This window comes from Dermacentor andersoni, chromosome 1 (genome assembly GCF_023375885.2).
Source record: "Dermacentor andersoni chromosome 1, qqDerAnde1_hic_scaffold, whole genome shotgun sequence".
Classification (NCBI taxonomy): Eukaryota; Metazoa; Arthropoda; class Arachnida; order Ixodida; family Ixodidae; genus Dermacentor; species Dermacentor andersoni.
This window is the reverse complement of record NC_092814.1, coordinates 355,698,847-355,715,188: the sequence shown is the minus strand read 5'-3', so window position 1 is coordinate 355,715,188 and position 16,342 is coordinate 355,698,847. Positions and strand designations below refer to the sequence as shown.

The window sequence follows — 16,342 nt, the reverse complement described above, 5'->3', positions numbered from 1 at the left end:
CATATGAAGCATACGGCGCGCGGCGCTGTTATCGTGCTTGGATTTTATACGGAGCATCACGGCAACTTCGACGGCGACGGCAGAAATGCGCCTGGAGTGTCCATGTGACTGCGACCGCAATAAAATACGAAGCGATCTCAACCAAGGCGAAAATAGCGAGCCAAGTGGGCGCACGCTGAACGCGGCTTGCAGGTTCAAACCACCATTCCTCTTGAGGCGCGGCAAAGGCAAGGCGCGCGGGCGAGAGCTTTCGCGCGCCGGCAAATGTACGTGTAGTTTGGCCTTTATGGTTACCCCACGAGAATGGCTTGCCATGGACTCACCCTGATGAGAAGTGGCCGAACATAATTGATAGCGATGAGTACGCCGCAAGCGGCCGCTTCCACGATGAAATTGCCGGTATCGTCGCCACTTGTTCATTCCGCTGCTTAGTCGCGCCTGGCATAATGAAACTTCCAAGGCGCCGCCTCATGGCACTTTTTATTGTAAATAATATGTCACTGGCAGCCTTAGCTTCTATAATGTTGCGAGTGTAAAAAGTCGCAATACGATTTCAACGCTGAACCATTATTATTTTGGAAACGCGTTTTTTTTAATGAATATAATTGCTTAAAACACAAATGGGCGACACCTCCCAAGAGCGATTCAAACGCTGTGAGCATGAGTTCTGGACAAAAGAAATTTGCGGCACGAAACAACATCGGAATTGCGACCGATGCATTAGCCTCTCGGCCTCTATATTGTATGACTGCTCATTGTTTATGCGCCTGTCTCATCGCACCCGCCCCGAATTATGGCAGCAAATCTTAGCGTATGCCGGCTTATGGAAACGTCATACAGCGTCACAATGTCTATGACGAAAACACCTTACCTGTGACGCTACTTACGAGTATTTTTTCAGCCAATCAACACACTAAGATGGTGACCTTCTCAGAACATCACAATCTATTCGCAACATTTTCAGTCCGCCACAGGTTCTCTTGCGTGTCTGTTCGCTTAATTTTTTTAAAGATTGTTGCGCCTGGCGGTCCTTCTGGACAAAATGCGCTTCACCGGCGAGCGTGCAGCTATGGAATGCCATCCTCGTTTCATCGTCTTCTTGACGCCATGAAGCTGGCGAGGAAACCAGCGCCACCTGCCGTTAATTGACAAGTGATTATGTGTCACATCTTCGTCTGTTCGATGACCCAGAGCTGACAAACGAGACGAGTTCTGGGGCCCCAAACTGCAGTGGGTCATCGGCCATATGCGTCTCTAAACGGCAACGTCGTTCTTTGTGTGTTTCCCGTGCGAGCACCCGCCTTGACTACGACGGGGCCCGGCGCCGACTGTTGGCGGGAAGACATAGCCTCCCTTCAACGCGACCACAACCGCCGCATTCTTTGGAAGCGGTGTAGTGACAGTCAAGGCGAAAATCGCTACCAGCGGGCCGTTACAGAGAGCCTACTAATTTCTGCGAAGTGCCTACGCTGTCGACTTCGTGGGAACAGCGTCGACCCCGTTTCACATGAAATTACATCTTCATGGCATCGAGGGTGGGTCGAAGGTTGAGCACCAGAGGCGGAGTTCGGTGGGTTGGTGCGACACCATGGGGGGGGGGGGGGGAGATTTTGCAGCCTATATATATATGCGACAGTTTGAATTGGCCGACAAGGTGGACATTGAATTCCCTCGACAAGCGAAATGGGGAAATGAACTGCTTAAAAAGTGGAGCTGGAGTGTTGAAGGTAGTGCTCGGACATATAACGACTTTGACGTAGAGTGTGCTCCGTGAACCATGGCACCTGTCACGGCACCAGCCATGGAACCTTCTTGGCCGCTCGGACCCTCGACTTCACAACAAGGAGTACCGACGTGACGTTTTCGACTCATTTCTTGCGTTAAATAAAGGTCCTGTACCTGCACAAATACACTGGCAAGCCTCAGAGTGACCAAAACAATTTTTTATAACATCTTTTCGGCGAACTAGTTTCGGCCTCGCTTCCCAGGAGTCGCGATGTCATGACGCAGAAGTGGGTCAGGTGTGCGCAGCACATCGCGAAGTTTTGGGACTTGCTCCGGCTATAGCTCGGTAGTCTGCTGTGCTGTTGCTTATTGCACGGGCCGATGTTATACAAAGCTATACGCCTTTCATGTTGTAGGAAGCCAAGACTGGGTCTGTTGCTGATCGCTGTGCTGCTGCTGGGAACGACGAGCTTCACAGCTGTCTACACTGCCATCTACGACTATCCAGCAGCCCCGTACATGTCGGACATAACGTACGTATGCTTTTGCGGCGACAATATTTGAAGGACAATGTCTTTTAGAAGAAACAGTTTCGATAATGTATTCTTTCTTTGGACACAATGCCGTCAGGGGTGAAATTCCACGTTCAAATTTTGTTTTATAGACGCACACAGCACACTTCTATGGAAACTGGAGCAGGTGTATATTCTTATGTGAAACGATCGGTTGAACTTCTCAGCCGAAACATAAATGTGAACTATTCTGAACATTCATAGCTGACCATGAGCTTTGTATGAGAATGTAAATAACTTTTCTCATCTCCTCCTCTACCCTTTCAGCTGTCTCTGCCGGTCCTTTTAGTAGCATAACCCCCTCCTTCTTTGCTGGCCGGCGTTAAGTGTCAGCCGCTTGAGCTAGGCAACTACGTACAGTGCGGCTAGCAGTAATTTCATTTCTTCCTATTCCTAGCGCAGTTTAATGACCACTTATATGTAAAATGAGCTGAGCAACATTGTGGTTATTGCTTCCGTTCAGAATCATTGTTTGACGGCAAGTAGTGGCATCTCATTTTACACACTGCAATCATTTCTTTTGTTTATCGTACGATATCTTTTTGTTTTCATTCCACGTGGTCGGCATCACCCCGAAGTATTTTATCTACATCGAAGCCAGCATCTAGTTATGTAGCTGCTTTGAAATATTTTCGCATATTTACAGAGTAGACGCAGGCACGTAAAATCTACAGATGGCGGCGTTGTTGTCTTTTTAGGCCCCTGGATAAGATGAACGACTTTATGGGCTACGTGTACGTCAAGCCGTACTGCCGTATTGGTCCATTCCTTGTCGGCATGGCAACCGGTTACGCTCTTCACCGCACGCAGGGGTCAAGCATCATCCGAAAGGTGGGTATATGTAGTGACGACTACGAGACTTGTCAACGAAAACAGTTTTTGCAAATTTGATAAAGAACCTTTCACACACGCATCACACACGTACACATACACACTGTTCGCTGTTCGTCATTTTGAGGTAGTTAACGCAAGCTAGCATTACCGATGGAGGCACAAGATGCTCCCTACCGAAAACAGCGCAGAAAACAGACAAGGAAGAAGAAGACGCTGGTGTCGTCTTCTTGCTCGTCCGTGCCTTTTGCGCTGGTTTTAGAATTTAACCGCGTAGCCCACGCCAACATGCTACTATGAAGTGGCTGCTTGCGTCTAATTCGCATTTTCTGTCGAGATGACTATACTTGCCCCTGCCATTGCTGCCTTTTTTCTTTTTCTTTTTTGTCACCCATCGCGTGGTGACGCAATTAATGTATACCTGTTCAAGGCAGAGGTTCACGGGAAGATGGAGACTTGAAGTAACCAATAGCTATTCGTCTAACAGGGGATGTCTCCGGAGCAAACGGTTCGACTAGTGGACTTGTTGAAATGTTGGCTCCAGGGACATACCGTGTTCGACCACTGTTGAATAATTTACGTCTGTGTCACTTGTGTAATTCGTTTTCTTTCTCATCGTCGTCTGGCCTATTTGTAGTTTGGCTATGACAGGCCCTGCTTCTCATATTTCGTCACTATACCACTTTTTTGTTCTTGTACACTACGTTATTCCTTTCGTCAATAAGAATTTTTTCTTATTTTCGGGGATGTGTCGGGGATGTTCACTTGTACTCAACAACCGAGCTATGTATAGTCCGAGGTCCGGGTATAGTAAAACAATTATTACCATTGAATTACACTGCATCACAAGCCGCATTGACTAACCGGGCGGGGTGATCACGTACTACATTCACGGTGTCAAATTGCTCCATATTCTGGCCGAGTTCTGTGAAAAGATGTTTTATTATACCGACAAAGAAAAAAAAAGACTGAGAGAGAGAGAGAAGTCAATGAGCTGAAGTTACCACCTGTACCGAAGCAGCACCGTCATAAGTGTACCACCCTGTACCAAATCTCTCGTGCTTCTTCTTTGGGTGTGTTCCAAATCTCTGCTTAGACCACTATTTTGCCGTCTTCGCCGGACTGTTCTGTTCCAATCCTGACCTAAGCGACAAAGTCGGCAGCTACGAGCTAACAGCATCAAGTCGGCAACGGTGTAGGCTACCTTGCTGTCCAGCGAGCAGATGACACAGACGAGTGCTGTTATGGGGAGCAGCTGAATGGGAGTCGGGCCTAGCGCGCTCGGTTAGGGGTGACACGCTCAATCCGCACGGCGATTCGCGCGCCTTTCGCCCGCCTTAAGCACGTCTGAAGGTGTGCGAAAAACTGCACATGTCGCACAGAGGTGCACCTGTGTGCGACACATGCTGTTTTCCGCACATCCGCAGACGTGCGGAAGGCGTGCGGAAAGCAGCGTGCTTTTAGCATAAGCCAAGACTAACCATTGTATTGAATGCCCGTAAACGTCACTGGCGTGTGCAACTGTAAGTGGGAGTGCTGTTTAGGCTAGAGGGAAAGTGCGTGTTTAGGAAAGTGATATGGGCGCGAGTCGTCAAACTGCCTAACTGTTATGTCGTCTTCAATGGCGCAGATTGGGGAGCACCATAGTATCAAATGAAAAGTGAGTGAAATAACTTTTTTTTTGCAGTTTTATTGAGTCTTCTGAAAAAAAAAATTACATAACTTTTACGGTTTACCTTTGCGTCAGAAATCGGACGCCAGGTGGCCGACGATGTCTAGGCGTGTTCGTGTTCCAATACGTAGACTGGTGCAGAGAAGAAGCTCTCTTCTAAGGCGTCAGGTTAGACAGCTTTGCTTGCTGGAACAAATTGGAACACACCCGATGCGTACCTGTAGAGTCAACTGAAGGAACGTCCGGTGTTCGCAGCGCTACGTGTGGCTGGGGTGGACGGCCTGCGCGTTCATGATGCTGGGCGTGCTGTACGCCATGTGGCCCGCCAACACCGGCGAGTCGAAGCCCTCCGTCGCTTGGGCGGCCGTCTACGGAGGCTTCGCTCGCTCCATCTGGGCTCTCGGCCTCGCGTGGATCATCTTTGCCTCCGTCGCCGGCTATGGAGGTAAGACGCTTCACAGCGGCGGGCTCTGAGCTGTAGCAACTGAACCCTGCTACATCAGGGTGGCTCATAGGAATACAAGTCTCTCCGACTGCTTCAGTGGCAAAGAATACGCTACTAACAAAAATACTTTGCGAATGTGGTTTTCGGGATTACGCGGAAGCAGCATCTCTGGGTAGCCTGTTAAATTTTCGGCGTTTTGATGACGTCCTTTTCTTGCGTATCATATTTTCAACCATGCCGATAATAACATTTGCAGGAATATCCCTTAGGAGTCAGGCCATTGTTTGCAGTTAGCCTCAAACTATATATATACTCGAGTACTATCTAACCTGCAGACTCGACTCGGCACTTCAGCTGTCTTTTTTCACAGTGTGAGGCCGTAGCTACTTCGCCAAGTGATAGCCCTGTTTTTCATGGTGAGTGCTCAGCACTAATCCTAAATTATAAGAGCTCGTGCGTTGAACAGTTACTGCGTACCGCCTGCCAGGAATGGCTACAATAATCCGCGATGCACTCTTTGTCAGGTACCCACGCGGATTTCGAGCCAACGATTGACGCTCATTTCCAGTCAAGTGTCACAAACCTGGACAGTTTATGCGCTAACGAGGGTACTGGCGCAATGCGGCTATGAAAAAAATAAAAGCGTAGACAAAGCATTAATTCTTTAAGCGGGGAAGTGGGTGTATACGCAAAAAATATTTTATTCTTTGAGATATGATACTGAAAATTTGTTCAAATGTGTAATGTCATGTGCTTATTTTGAATACGCAGTCCATTTTTGTTCATCTCCTCTGGTTCTAATTTTATGGGAGTTTACATTAAGTAATTTTTTGCAAGAATTTGAAAAAAATATCAGTTTCTGCAATTTTATTAAATAGGGTTTCAATAGCTTCTGAATGATTCAAGGAAGGCCGTAAGACGAACTTCATTGTTCTGCCTTACCTGGAACATGAGTTGCAAGGTTTTGAAGTAGAAACACCAAAGAGTGTTTTTATGGTGCTTAACTTTGAGGTCTCGCAACTGTTCTAGGAAAATCTCTTTAGGAAAATCTATGGAATAGATATTTTGGAAATCTGTGCATAAAATAACAAAAGGGAGCTTTCAGAAAATTAGATCCAAGAGAGATAAACAGAAATGCCTCTCATATTCAAAATAAGGACATAACATTACATATATGTACAAGTTTTCAGCGGCATACCTCTAAAACAATTAATATTTTAGAAATTTAAGACCCACATCTCTCCGCTTCGGTGGTTGAGGACGGAGAGATGCGGCTCTGTCGAGAGAAAAAGTCGCACCTTAGATGTGGCTGCTATCGTGGTGAGCTGGCCCGAATGCCAACATCCGAGTGGAACAGGTCGCGTGCTTCCCGAATGGCCCACCTTGGAGGTGTGTCGCCATAATGATCAAAGCTCGTTGCGCTAGGACTCCTTCCAACGCGAGTCCGGAGAGCGGCATCCATTGCTTGCTCGATGCGGGCGCTGCCGCAGGAGCAAACATAAAGGCGATGTTCGACCCTCGGATAGTGTGCGATTGCCGTCGAAATAACTGCGAAATGAAATGGGCGACTTGCCACTCGGTGCGAAAAAAAAACGGAGCCGCGCGTCGATATACACTGCAGAAAAAAAGCAAAGGGACGAGACGCAGTGAACTCAAACCGTGAGCCTCCGAGTGGGACCCGTTGCAGGCGCCGAAATCGGAAGCAGGGGCGTCTACGCGAACTTCCAAAAATGAAATTCGGACTGCGTGCCACGGTGTCGTTCAGTAGGCGGAGCGTTGTGGCCACGCCCCGTTCTGCCGTAGCCTTCGCGTTACAAGGCATTCAAGGAGGAACGGTATCACCGCGAAGGGGATCAAAAGTGATTTTTGATTGCCGATAGCCCCGCTTTTAGCGAACGCATTGAATTACTTTTTTTGCTGAAATGTATTTCTGAAACTGTTTATTTTACTTCAAATGCATTTCTCAACTTCGATGAAAACTGTTTCAGGGCAAGCAGATCGCTCACCACTAGCATAACAAGGCGTTCCTAATTTTTTAGTGATTAGAGCGAAACGTCGCTGCCGTGTTTTGCGCAGGTGTGGTGAGCAAAATTCTCTCGTGGAAAGCCCTGGTGCCCCTGAGCCGGTTAACCTTCTGCGCGTACATCATTCACCCGGTGCTGATGGTCATCTTTTACGGCTCGAGGGAAGAGAGCTTCGACTACTCTTCGTACCTGCTGGTGAGTAGTATATCATCAGCCCAATTCATCGCGCCTAAGGGTTATAAGTCTTTTTCCTGTAAACGTGGATACTTGCAAAGAAAGCTCGGTCTCTGAAGAAGAGATTACACAGAGGATTACCTAGTGCTTCATGGGAAGGTTTTAAATCAAGTGTTTTCCACAATCGTGAGGGTCGCAGATTTCGTGTAAGCAGTATTTCTTTTTTACTAATTAGGCGGGTTACACTTGGCGATCGGTGGAAGCCGAACCCACAACATCTGCATGACGCGTACGTTATGCTCTGCCAATTGAGCTACTGCGATGTCTATTCCCAGCCCACTTTCGTGGGCATTTACATATATATGTATTAATGAACCTAGCGCACGGCCATGAGTCACCACTCGTGACTCATGGTCGTGCCGGCGGAGATAGAACACCCATTAAACCGCCGGCATTACTTGTACGTGATTATAGGAGCAGGTAACTCGCATATAAGCCCTCGTATGTTGTGCATCAAGGCGTCGGCGTCCTCACATGTTGTGCGCTACAATAATGACAGGAACCTAGAGGAGTCAAATTTAGTAAGAACTTTAGGAAGGTGACAGTGAACGATCGAGGCCAGGGCAAGCATGGGGGTAGAGTTTAACCGCGTAATAAGTTGACCAAAACTGGCCAATGAACAAGCCACAGGGGTAACAAGTTCCCGAATTTTTTTCTTATTTAAGAATGTGAGGTTTATCGAAAACTTTATCGGAATTTTTAACGACGGTTAAATTAACTGAGGTGGTGGACGTAACTTGCACGACAAATCGCCCTGTTAATCTGTTACTTATTGCTTAATCACTTTCGGGCACAGGTTAAAATAGCGAAATTGAAGCCGTCTGTGGGAGCCAGATCTGCTTAGCAGAACTCGAAATACTACTAGCACGGCATTCGAGATATCCCGTCCACAAATTTTGAGAAAAAAAATGCATTGGTGTTCCGGACAAGATCCTTCGGGACGCTTTCGACACATTGCTAACAGGGACGCCAGTGTATTCTGTAGCACACTGACAAATTTCTCACACCTAAGGCTACGTACTACGTGGTGCCTGCGATTTAATGGAGGCTTCACATCCGCCTCCTTGTACGCGAGCGACTGTGGCCAAGACTGCCAGGTTCAAGCGCACGTAAACGTAAATATACATAAAAGATGACGGAGGGGCAGTAGCCGCCGTAGCTCAACAGGCCGCTTTCACGACGAACTGCGTCACCACTACGTCACCAACGACGGCAACGCGGCTACGGTTCGATGCACCTAATTTATAAAGTTCAACGTCTCACTTCTTCCTGTACTTCTTTGTCATCCGTTCGCTTTTTTGTACCGTCGCCAAACTAGCTCTCGACATGACTGAGAGAGATGGTGAAGATAAATATCCCAAAATGAAAGCACGCATGATTACGGGAGATGCGCCCCCAAAACATTGCTTGATCAGCTTCTCTCTAAATACTTCTTGCTGCCCAGTGCGCCGTCCAAGTGACTTGTTGCGTGAGTGGCCTCGCTAATATCAAAGCAAGAAAGCCCACTGGGTATCATTTCGTCATTGTCTTTCGGCGGAACAAAACGCTGTTCCCTTATTGTAATCGCGACGATACTTGTTGCCAGTAGTACGAAACACTGTCTATATCGACGGGAACCATTCGCAACATAAATAATAAAAAACAGCCTTGTTAAACTCTGCACCAACAGAAAAAGAAATTATTTACGCATTGCCGCTCAATGGTGAGATAAGAAACGTCTTGCACCACTGGTAAACTTGAGTGATACAGTGTATCAAAAGGCTCTCGGTTTTGTGCGTCCAAGTACAGGGCATTAAAGACTGGTGCCACTGTTGAACTTGAAGGAATAATAAAAAGGCATATTAACTTGGCCTGTTATTAGTGAATTGCGTTTATGCAATAGCAGAATGGTCGCTCTTACCCAGGAGAGTAAGCGTGGTAAGCCGTAAAAAGATGCCAAACCGAAAAACGGGTGGCGGCAGCTCTGAAAACACAGAAACCAGTTTGCTGTGATGTAATGCGTTTTCACAGCGTCTACATCCAGGTGTAGTTTTTTTTTACCGGTAAAGAAAGGCTGTACAAAATTTGAAAGAAACCATAGGCCCAAATTAAAGGATTTCGACAACTTTTTATGGATCAGAAAGGTCCAAATCCGAGAACGTATTTTAAAATCGATGACGTAACACTGGTTTGCTGGCGCTGCGGTTTCATCATAAATTCAATAAAGAGAGGCTTGGCTTTCATTTTTTATTCGGTACTAATTAACCTCATGTCAATAAATGGTTTTGAAGTAATACTTTAGCGACTTAAGCTGATTTAGTGTTACATTTTAGTATTCCTTAAATCGCTTGTAGTAAAAGGAAAAAATAACACAAATGATCCATTAACGTCTATTTCAGTAACTGCCGTTCCCATTGGAATTGCATTCGACTTGACAAAAAAAAAAAAAAAAACAATGAATTCATTCGAGCGTCGAAGTAAGCTGATGCCCAGAAATTAAGGGCATTTGATCGGTTTACTACTGTGACCCCCCGGCACTGCTGGGACCCATGGTCGATCCAAACCGAACCCATTGGCTCACTGGCAGCCTTATATATATTATATTGCACTTAATTTCGTGACTTTGGTATGAAAATAGAAATATCAATTCTGGGACATTTTTGGTCATTTCGAGATTCGAGATTACGGCGAGCTGAAAGCGGCGCCCTTGAAGTTGGTACAAAGCCACTAGAACAGTCTAATCGATATCATAGTATCATCGCGATTCATTTTTGTGGCTGCACAAGATTGCCTCCGAACCCCCCCTCCCCCCCACTGTTTCCACAGACTCCCGTACTTCAAACATGGCACGCCTTTCGGAACGTGTTTTCAGCAACGGGAAACAGTGCTGCTCTCTTGAAATGTGTGTGGGTCTGGGGGTGGGGGGGGAGGGGAGGGGCTATGCACGTTTGTTCTACTGCCTGTGGACATCTTTGAATGATGGCCTCTATGACAAGCTAAGGGTCTCGTGCACTGTTGTTTCGAGCTCGACATATTGCGCCATGTGCTGCACAAAGCGTATGTTCCAGGCGCCCAGTCACGAAGTGTTTATTTAGCTGGCGCCTGGAAGTGAAAAGTCTAGTGCGCGATCAAGAAAAGGACTTCTCTGTGCTGTTGCGGCTACGGGTGTCGCAAAGAACGCACGAAAACAGCCGTAAGAATACTAAATGCAGAAGTTGTACGGTATATAACGCTGGATACGAGCTTTCCGGCTTATACATTTCCATTGATGGGCGCCAGTCATGCAAGCGTCTCTACAATTTATTGCCTCTTTTGTGATGGTGACGTCCATTATCCCATCTAAACTTTCTGGGTGCTTTTCTAACATTCCTTTTTTTTTTCTCTCGCAATCTTCATGGACAGCGTCTACGCGTTTGATAAGTTATGCACGGTACCTGACACATTTAGTGCGTCACATTGGAAATTATATTGGCACTGGGAAGAAGGTGGTGCTAACAAAAAATAAGAAGAGATGTTTCCTTTTTGTGCTTGTGTTTTGCTGCCACTTGGAACACGCTATTTTCACCATTATTTCGTGAGGCTGCCGGCAAACAAACATGTTTATGGTACGCAATGCACTTTTGCGATGAAACGTACACGACGTAATTTCGTGCAGAAAAGGTTTTTAGATTCACTTGCCTCATTTTTCTAAAGCGATAACAGGATTCATTATGCAAGAAAGAGGTGAGGCGTGCAGACAGGACACAAGAGTAGAGAAGTGGACAACACGAACGCCGGCGTTCGTGTTGTCCACTTTTTTACTTTTGCGTCCTGTCTGCACGCCTCACCTCTTTTTTGCATAATTAATCCTTACAAACTAGCTCAACTTTCTGTCGTTCTAAGCGATAACAGGGACTGCTGTTTTCTAGTACCAATATAGTAGTTCCAAATAGGGAACAAATAGACTGCACCAAATGCTTATCGACTAATCGCCAAGCCTTAGAAAGAGGAGGAAGATGGTGCTACGGGCACATCTAGCATTGCAGGGGCATGTACGGGCAGCCTATACTGCTGATGCGCCTCGCGCAGTTTCGCAACATGTGTGAGAGCGACGAATAGCAAAATGTGTTGGTTTTCACGAGTTGCGAACGCGGTCATCAGCGTGCAGATTACCAACTAATCCGCACAAGCGTGCCCTGTACGTATGAAACGTTTACCAGGCGATTTCAACGTAGCAGGGCAATATTAGTGGGGCCAAACGAGCCACTGCCAGCCTGCACCCTTTCGTCTGCTAGCGAATCCGCGCAGGACATTTAAATAAACGCCGTGCAAATCAGCTAGCGCCGCATAAAGTTGGCACCGCGATAGTAATACGAATACGCTGTGTTAAAAAATGCTGTGCACAGAAGATCCGCAATGGCCACACCTTGCCTGACAGGTGGCGCTTGTCGACAAGGGGCGGAAGGTAGAGCAGGTAAATATAGAACGACAGGGCAAGGTAGAAAAAGATGGATGGAGGTAGAGGGTAGGTAGAGAAGTTTAGGCAAGATAAAAGAGATTAAGGAGATATATACAAAAGTGTGAGAATGAAAAGCATGTATAGCATACCTGAATTAACTCAAGCAGGCCAGGTGACTGTTTGTCACTGCCCCGTTTCAAAGGGGATGCCAATAACTCATTATCATCGGTAACGCCCTCGTTGTCAGCGCACGAGGCCCATTCGCGAGAAGCGACGCTTTCTCATAGAAACTCCGTCTGTTTCCACTCGCCGTTGCTATGGAGGGCGCTAATTGTTGACGTCCCTAACTTCTAGTCCTAGGCTAAAATGCAAGAAAAAAAAAAAAGGAACAGCTTCGCTTTCTCTATTCATCTCGAACTCTTTTATTAAAGGGACACTAAAGCGAAACAATAAATCAGTTTAGACTAACGAAGCATTGTTTCAGAACCCTGCAGGCAGTCGTTTCAAGAAAATAGTTGGGAAAGTGAAAATAGATGAAAATAGATGAGAAATAAGAAAAATAAATGAGAAATAAGTGAAAATAGATGAGAAAGTGAAGGTCCAAGTATCAGTATGTGAATTTCGCGCCGAAACCCCAGCGCCGGTACGTCAGCGTGACGTCAGGGATTCCAAATTATGTTTTCGCATTTGGGCCGCGTTGGCTGAGTAAAGGTTCCCGGAACTTGCCATGTTTAATATTTGGTTCCTTTAGAACACAATGTAGTCATTCTGTACCGCTATATATAATAGTAGGCCCTAGAAGATGCCATAAAAATCCATGACGTCACAGCCACCAGGTGCGGGAACTTAAGTAGGCGTCGCCACCCGTATTTCGTTCTTGCACTTTTTCTGGCTTACCATACGTCTTATCGTTGTAACAGTGGTGTTTTTAGTGTTGTAGAAAGGTAATTCACTGATGCAGAAGAAATCCTTTTTCACTTTAGTGTCCCTTTAAAGTCGGCTCAATTTCATTGATCGTTGAACATGAGGCCTATGCACACCAATAACGTTTTGCCTTTGCTTTTTACCTTTGCAGATCTACTTCGCCATAGGAAACATCGTCCTAACGTACATGGCTTCCCTAGTCTTGAGCCTCGTCTTCGAGGCGCCCATCATCGGGCTGGAGAGAGTGCTGCTGAACAGGAAATGAGACGGGTCTCCGGTCACACAAACCAGCGCCTCGACACCGACGTATGGCGCCAGCGCAAGCACTGGAGCACGCACCGGGGCCATTCACTGTGATACGCGCATCGTAGGCCCCGTGATCGACAGGTGAACATTCTGGCTAGCGCCACGCTGTGCAATTCTCGTGAACGCTGTCGACACGAGCGGCGCTGCAGTCTGCGTTATTCGCGTGTGGACCATAATGGAGCTTGGCCTAGCGGCTGCGTTACACGGAAACGACCACTGTGACAGCTGCTGCCTCAACCAAATGAATGCTTGTGGGCGGAACGCTAGTGTGTTTATGTGCGGAGACAGCCACAAGCGAGCGCTTGATTCCAACGCAAATCAAAATGGTGGTGTTTCAAAGGAGTACGTGGCCCTCCATTTAGTGATGTCGCATCCAGGCAAGAGGACTTCTGGTTACTTATACATGGTTTTCTTTGGCAGAGAACATTGCTTCAACTTGATCTACCGCGGCTTTGTTAACTGTCGCTGTAGCATGATTTTGTCTGGTGCAAGGGCCAACTGCTCCAGGATTTATTTCGTTTGTCTATGGTAACGCATCTCTGTGTCAAGTGTCGGACCCTGGGCCTCGTCCAGCCTTCAAGTGTTATTGTGGCACCTTCGCCTTGTCAGAAAAAGGAAAATTGTCATCCTCCCGAGAGTAACACGAAGATGCACGGCGAAGCTCTACCTTCGCCTCGCCATGGTGTGTGCGTTCGTCAAGCAGCTGAGACTTGAGCTCATCAACAGTCGTTTTAGGTCGTGGAAAAAGTTGTTCCACACAATGGACGTATTGACGCTGTCATTTTACATGACGCAAGAGTTGTTTCATTTTTGTTTCGAATGGGCATTGAGTGTGTTTGTGTGTTCGCGATTCTCTCTGAGGTTTCCTTTAAAGACGTACGGAATGATAAAACCTCACCAAACGAGGTAACTGTTACTAAACGCTCTGCAAAGACCGAGCACGTGAGTGAATACACCTGTGTGCAGCAAACACGATTGTAGGTCTTAATAATGTCACTGGAGTAAAATCAAAACAAATATACCGTCTAATTGAACGGTGCGACAAATGTCAAGGCACTGCGTCTCTCAGAAAGGTGTAGTGACAGCTTACCTTTAAAGCAAGTTACCTCCTGAATGAAGAGCCATTGTATATGAGAAAGTGCGAGTCTTGTCGCGACCTTACTGAGTGTTCAAAGTGTAGTACAAAGTTACGTTTCACAAATATATTTAAATATATTGAGCGGTTGCTCCCATTTCGATGCTTATTGCCTGTGTAATCTTAAATGACCTGATGTACTTAAGTTTTTTTTTTTACATATCATGTCGCTTACGGAAATGTTCTACTTGCATGGGGAAAGGTACTGCGTCCGCGGTAAAAACAAAACAAAAATCCGAGGACACCTAAGCACTTCTGACATGTTGTAAATGCTAAAGCATTTATGTCCATTTGAACGCCGCTGAACGGTCCTTCGAGTTACGAACTCCTCGCGGGCAAGCGAGCGTGTTGAGACGTTTGGTCAACGCCTCCTAGATAGCACAAGGCCCACGCACTTCGATCCGTGGCGCTTTGGTACCTTCCCCGACTGCCATAGAATCGAATGCGTGGTCCCGAGTACACTCCTAAAAATGTTTGCACCCTTTGGGGCTTATCTTGTCCCGCAACAATAATCGTTATCTGCGTTGCCTGCATTTCTTTCTTTAATGCTGCGAGCCCAGCACTTCCGAGCCATGAACGGCATGCGCGTTATCAGCGTGACATTGCACTCTAGACAGGAAAGTAGCGAGTGCTGAGTTTTCAAGAAAGGAAACGCAAGCAAGGCAGATGACGATTGTTTTTGTGGAACAAGATAAGCCCCAAAAGGTATGAACTTTCTTAAGAGTGCAAGCCACGGTGATTTTGACGTTACCGCTTTCCTCACGCCGGGCTTGGCAATGGAAATGACAGGCCACGGAGCAAGACGTCATGAATCAGACTGCGCAGGCCTGCTAGTTAGGTGGCGCTTGTTTAGCCTATTGAGTGAGACACTCGGCTTCTGAGCGTGGGGTCGTGGGTTCGAAACTCACTACCGCCACTCACTCGTTTCAAATTTGTTCAGCTTTTTTATGCAATAATTTTTACTGTGGTTACCGAGACGAAGTTAGAACGCAGGCGAGAGCTTGCGCGTATGAGGAGTGCGCGGATAACACATGCTTCCGAGAGCGAGGGTGACGTGGCGTCGCGTCGATGCCCTCTCCCGTCGCGCCAGCGCATCAGCAGGTGTCCCCTTTCTTCCGCTCTGCTCTGTCGAGGCGTGTACGTGACGTGGCGGCTCAGCCAATGCGAATTTAGGTGCCGTTTCGCTGCTAGAGGTCTCGCTCAAAGGGCCATTTGATGCTTTCGCATCAAGAATATTATCATACGGAGTATCTTTGAGGCAAGATCACACACACACACAATTTTTTGCGAGTGTTGTTCCTGTATAAACGTAGGAGTTGTCTGTTTTTGTTTTTACTTTGCCAACTACATTTGGAACTTATTTTGTTGAGAACTTCCAGCTATGCTTTTCATCACCGTGAATGCTTGTAGCTTGACGCCATAGCTCATGATTCATCCATTGTTGTTCTTGTTGTTCTTGTTGCTCATCTATGCAAGCACCTGCATCATCTCCTAGTGCAAGCAGCTATTAATATAGGCACACGTGCGTAAAGCACTCAAATAAAGCGAAAGTATGCGAAAGAAACTGCTTCCGGACCAATTTTTCTCTTCGTTCGTTTCTCCTTTTTCGTTTCAATATTGTCACGCTGTAGTGACAAGGACCATTGCAGGGCAGCCGTGTGGCAGCGGTGCGAAAAACAACACGACCAACGGGCGCCCTGTGTAGAATATGATTTAGGAAAAGATCCTGCGTTACAGATGTATTTGAACAACACATACGCTCGTGAAGATTAGGAAGAACACCGATTTCGTTTTTTAAGCAACGTTCATTTGTGATGTGTAGTTTGAATGTGAAATGTCAATTTTTAGCAAACAGCTCTCCCGTTGAACATTCAGTCTCACGGAGGGCTTTATTTTTATTTTTCGTGGGGTACGCGTGCTTGGCCCCTACAGCTTCTGAAGGTCCAATTTGGGTAACCTACGCATATTTTTGTGCAAAAGGTATCCCGTGTGCCGACTTCAGTCTCTGCGGATATGTTTCTTCATGTCCGAATAGGGGCGGACCAGGCGTATTTGCC

At 46.7% G+C, this 16,342-nt stretch overlaps 1 protein-coding gene across 1 annotated transcript in view; it reads left to right on the top strand.

Annotated features, from left to right (window-relative positions):
• LOC126516769 (nose resistant to fluoxetine protein 6-like) overlaps positions 1-15,849 on the top strand; it is a 105,834-nt gene extending 89,985 nt beyond the window's left edge. The window contains exons 12-16 of the mRNA XM_050166874.3: positions 2,142-2,258; positions 2,996-3,128; positions 5,056-5,245; positions 7,322-7,464; positions 12,996-15,849. Coding sequence (XP_050022831.1) covers positions 2,142-2,258; positions 2,996-3,128; positions 5,056-5,245; positions 7,322-7,464; positions 12,996-13,109 — 697 coding nt within the window. The 3' untranslated portion in view covers positions 13,110-15,849. The remainder of the gene's footprint in view (positions 1-2,141; positions 2,259-2,995; positions 3,129-5,055; positions 5,246-7,321; positions 7,465-12,995) is intronic.
• Positions 15,850-16,342: the final 493 nt, after the last annotated feature.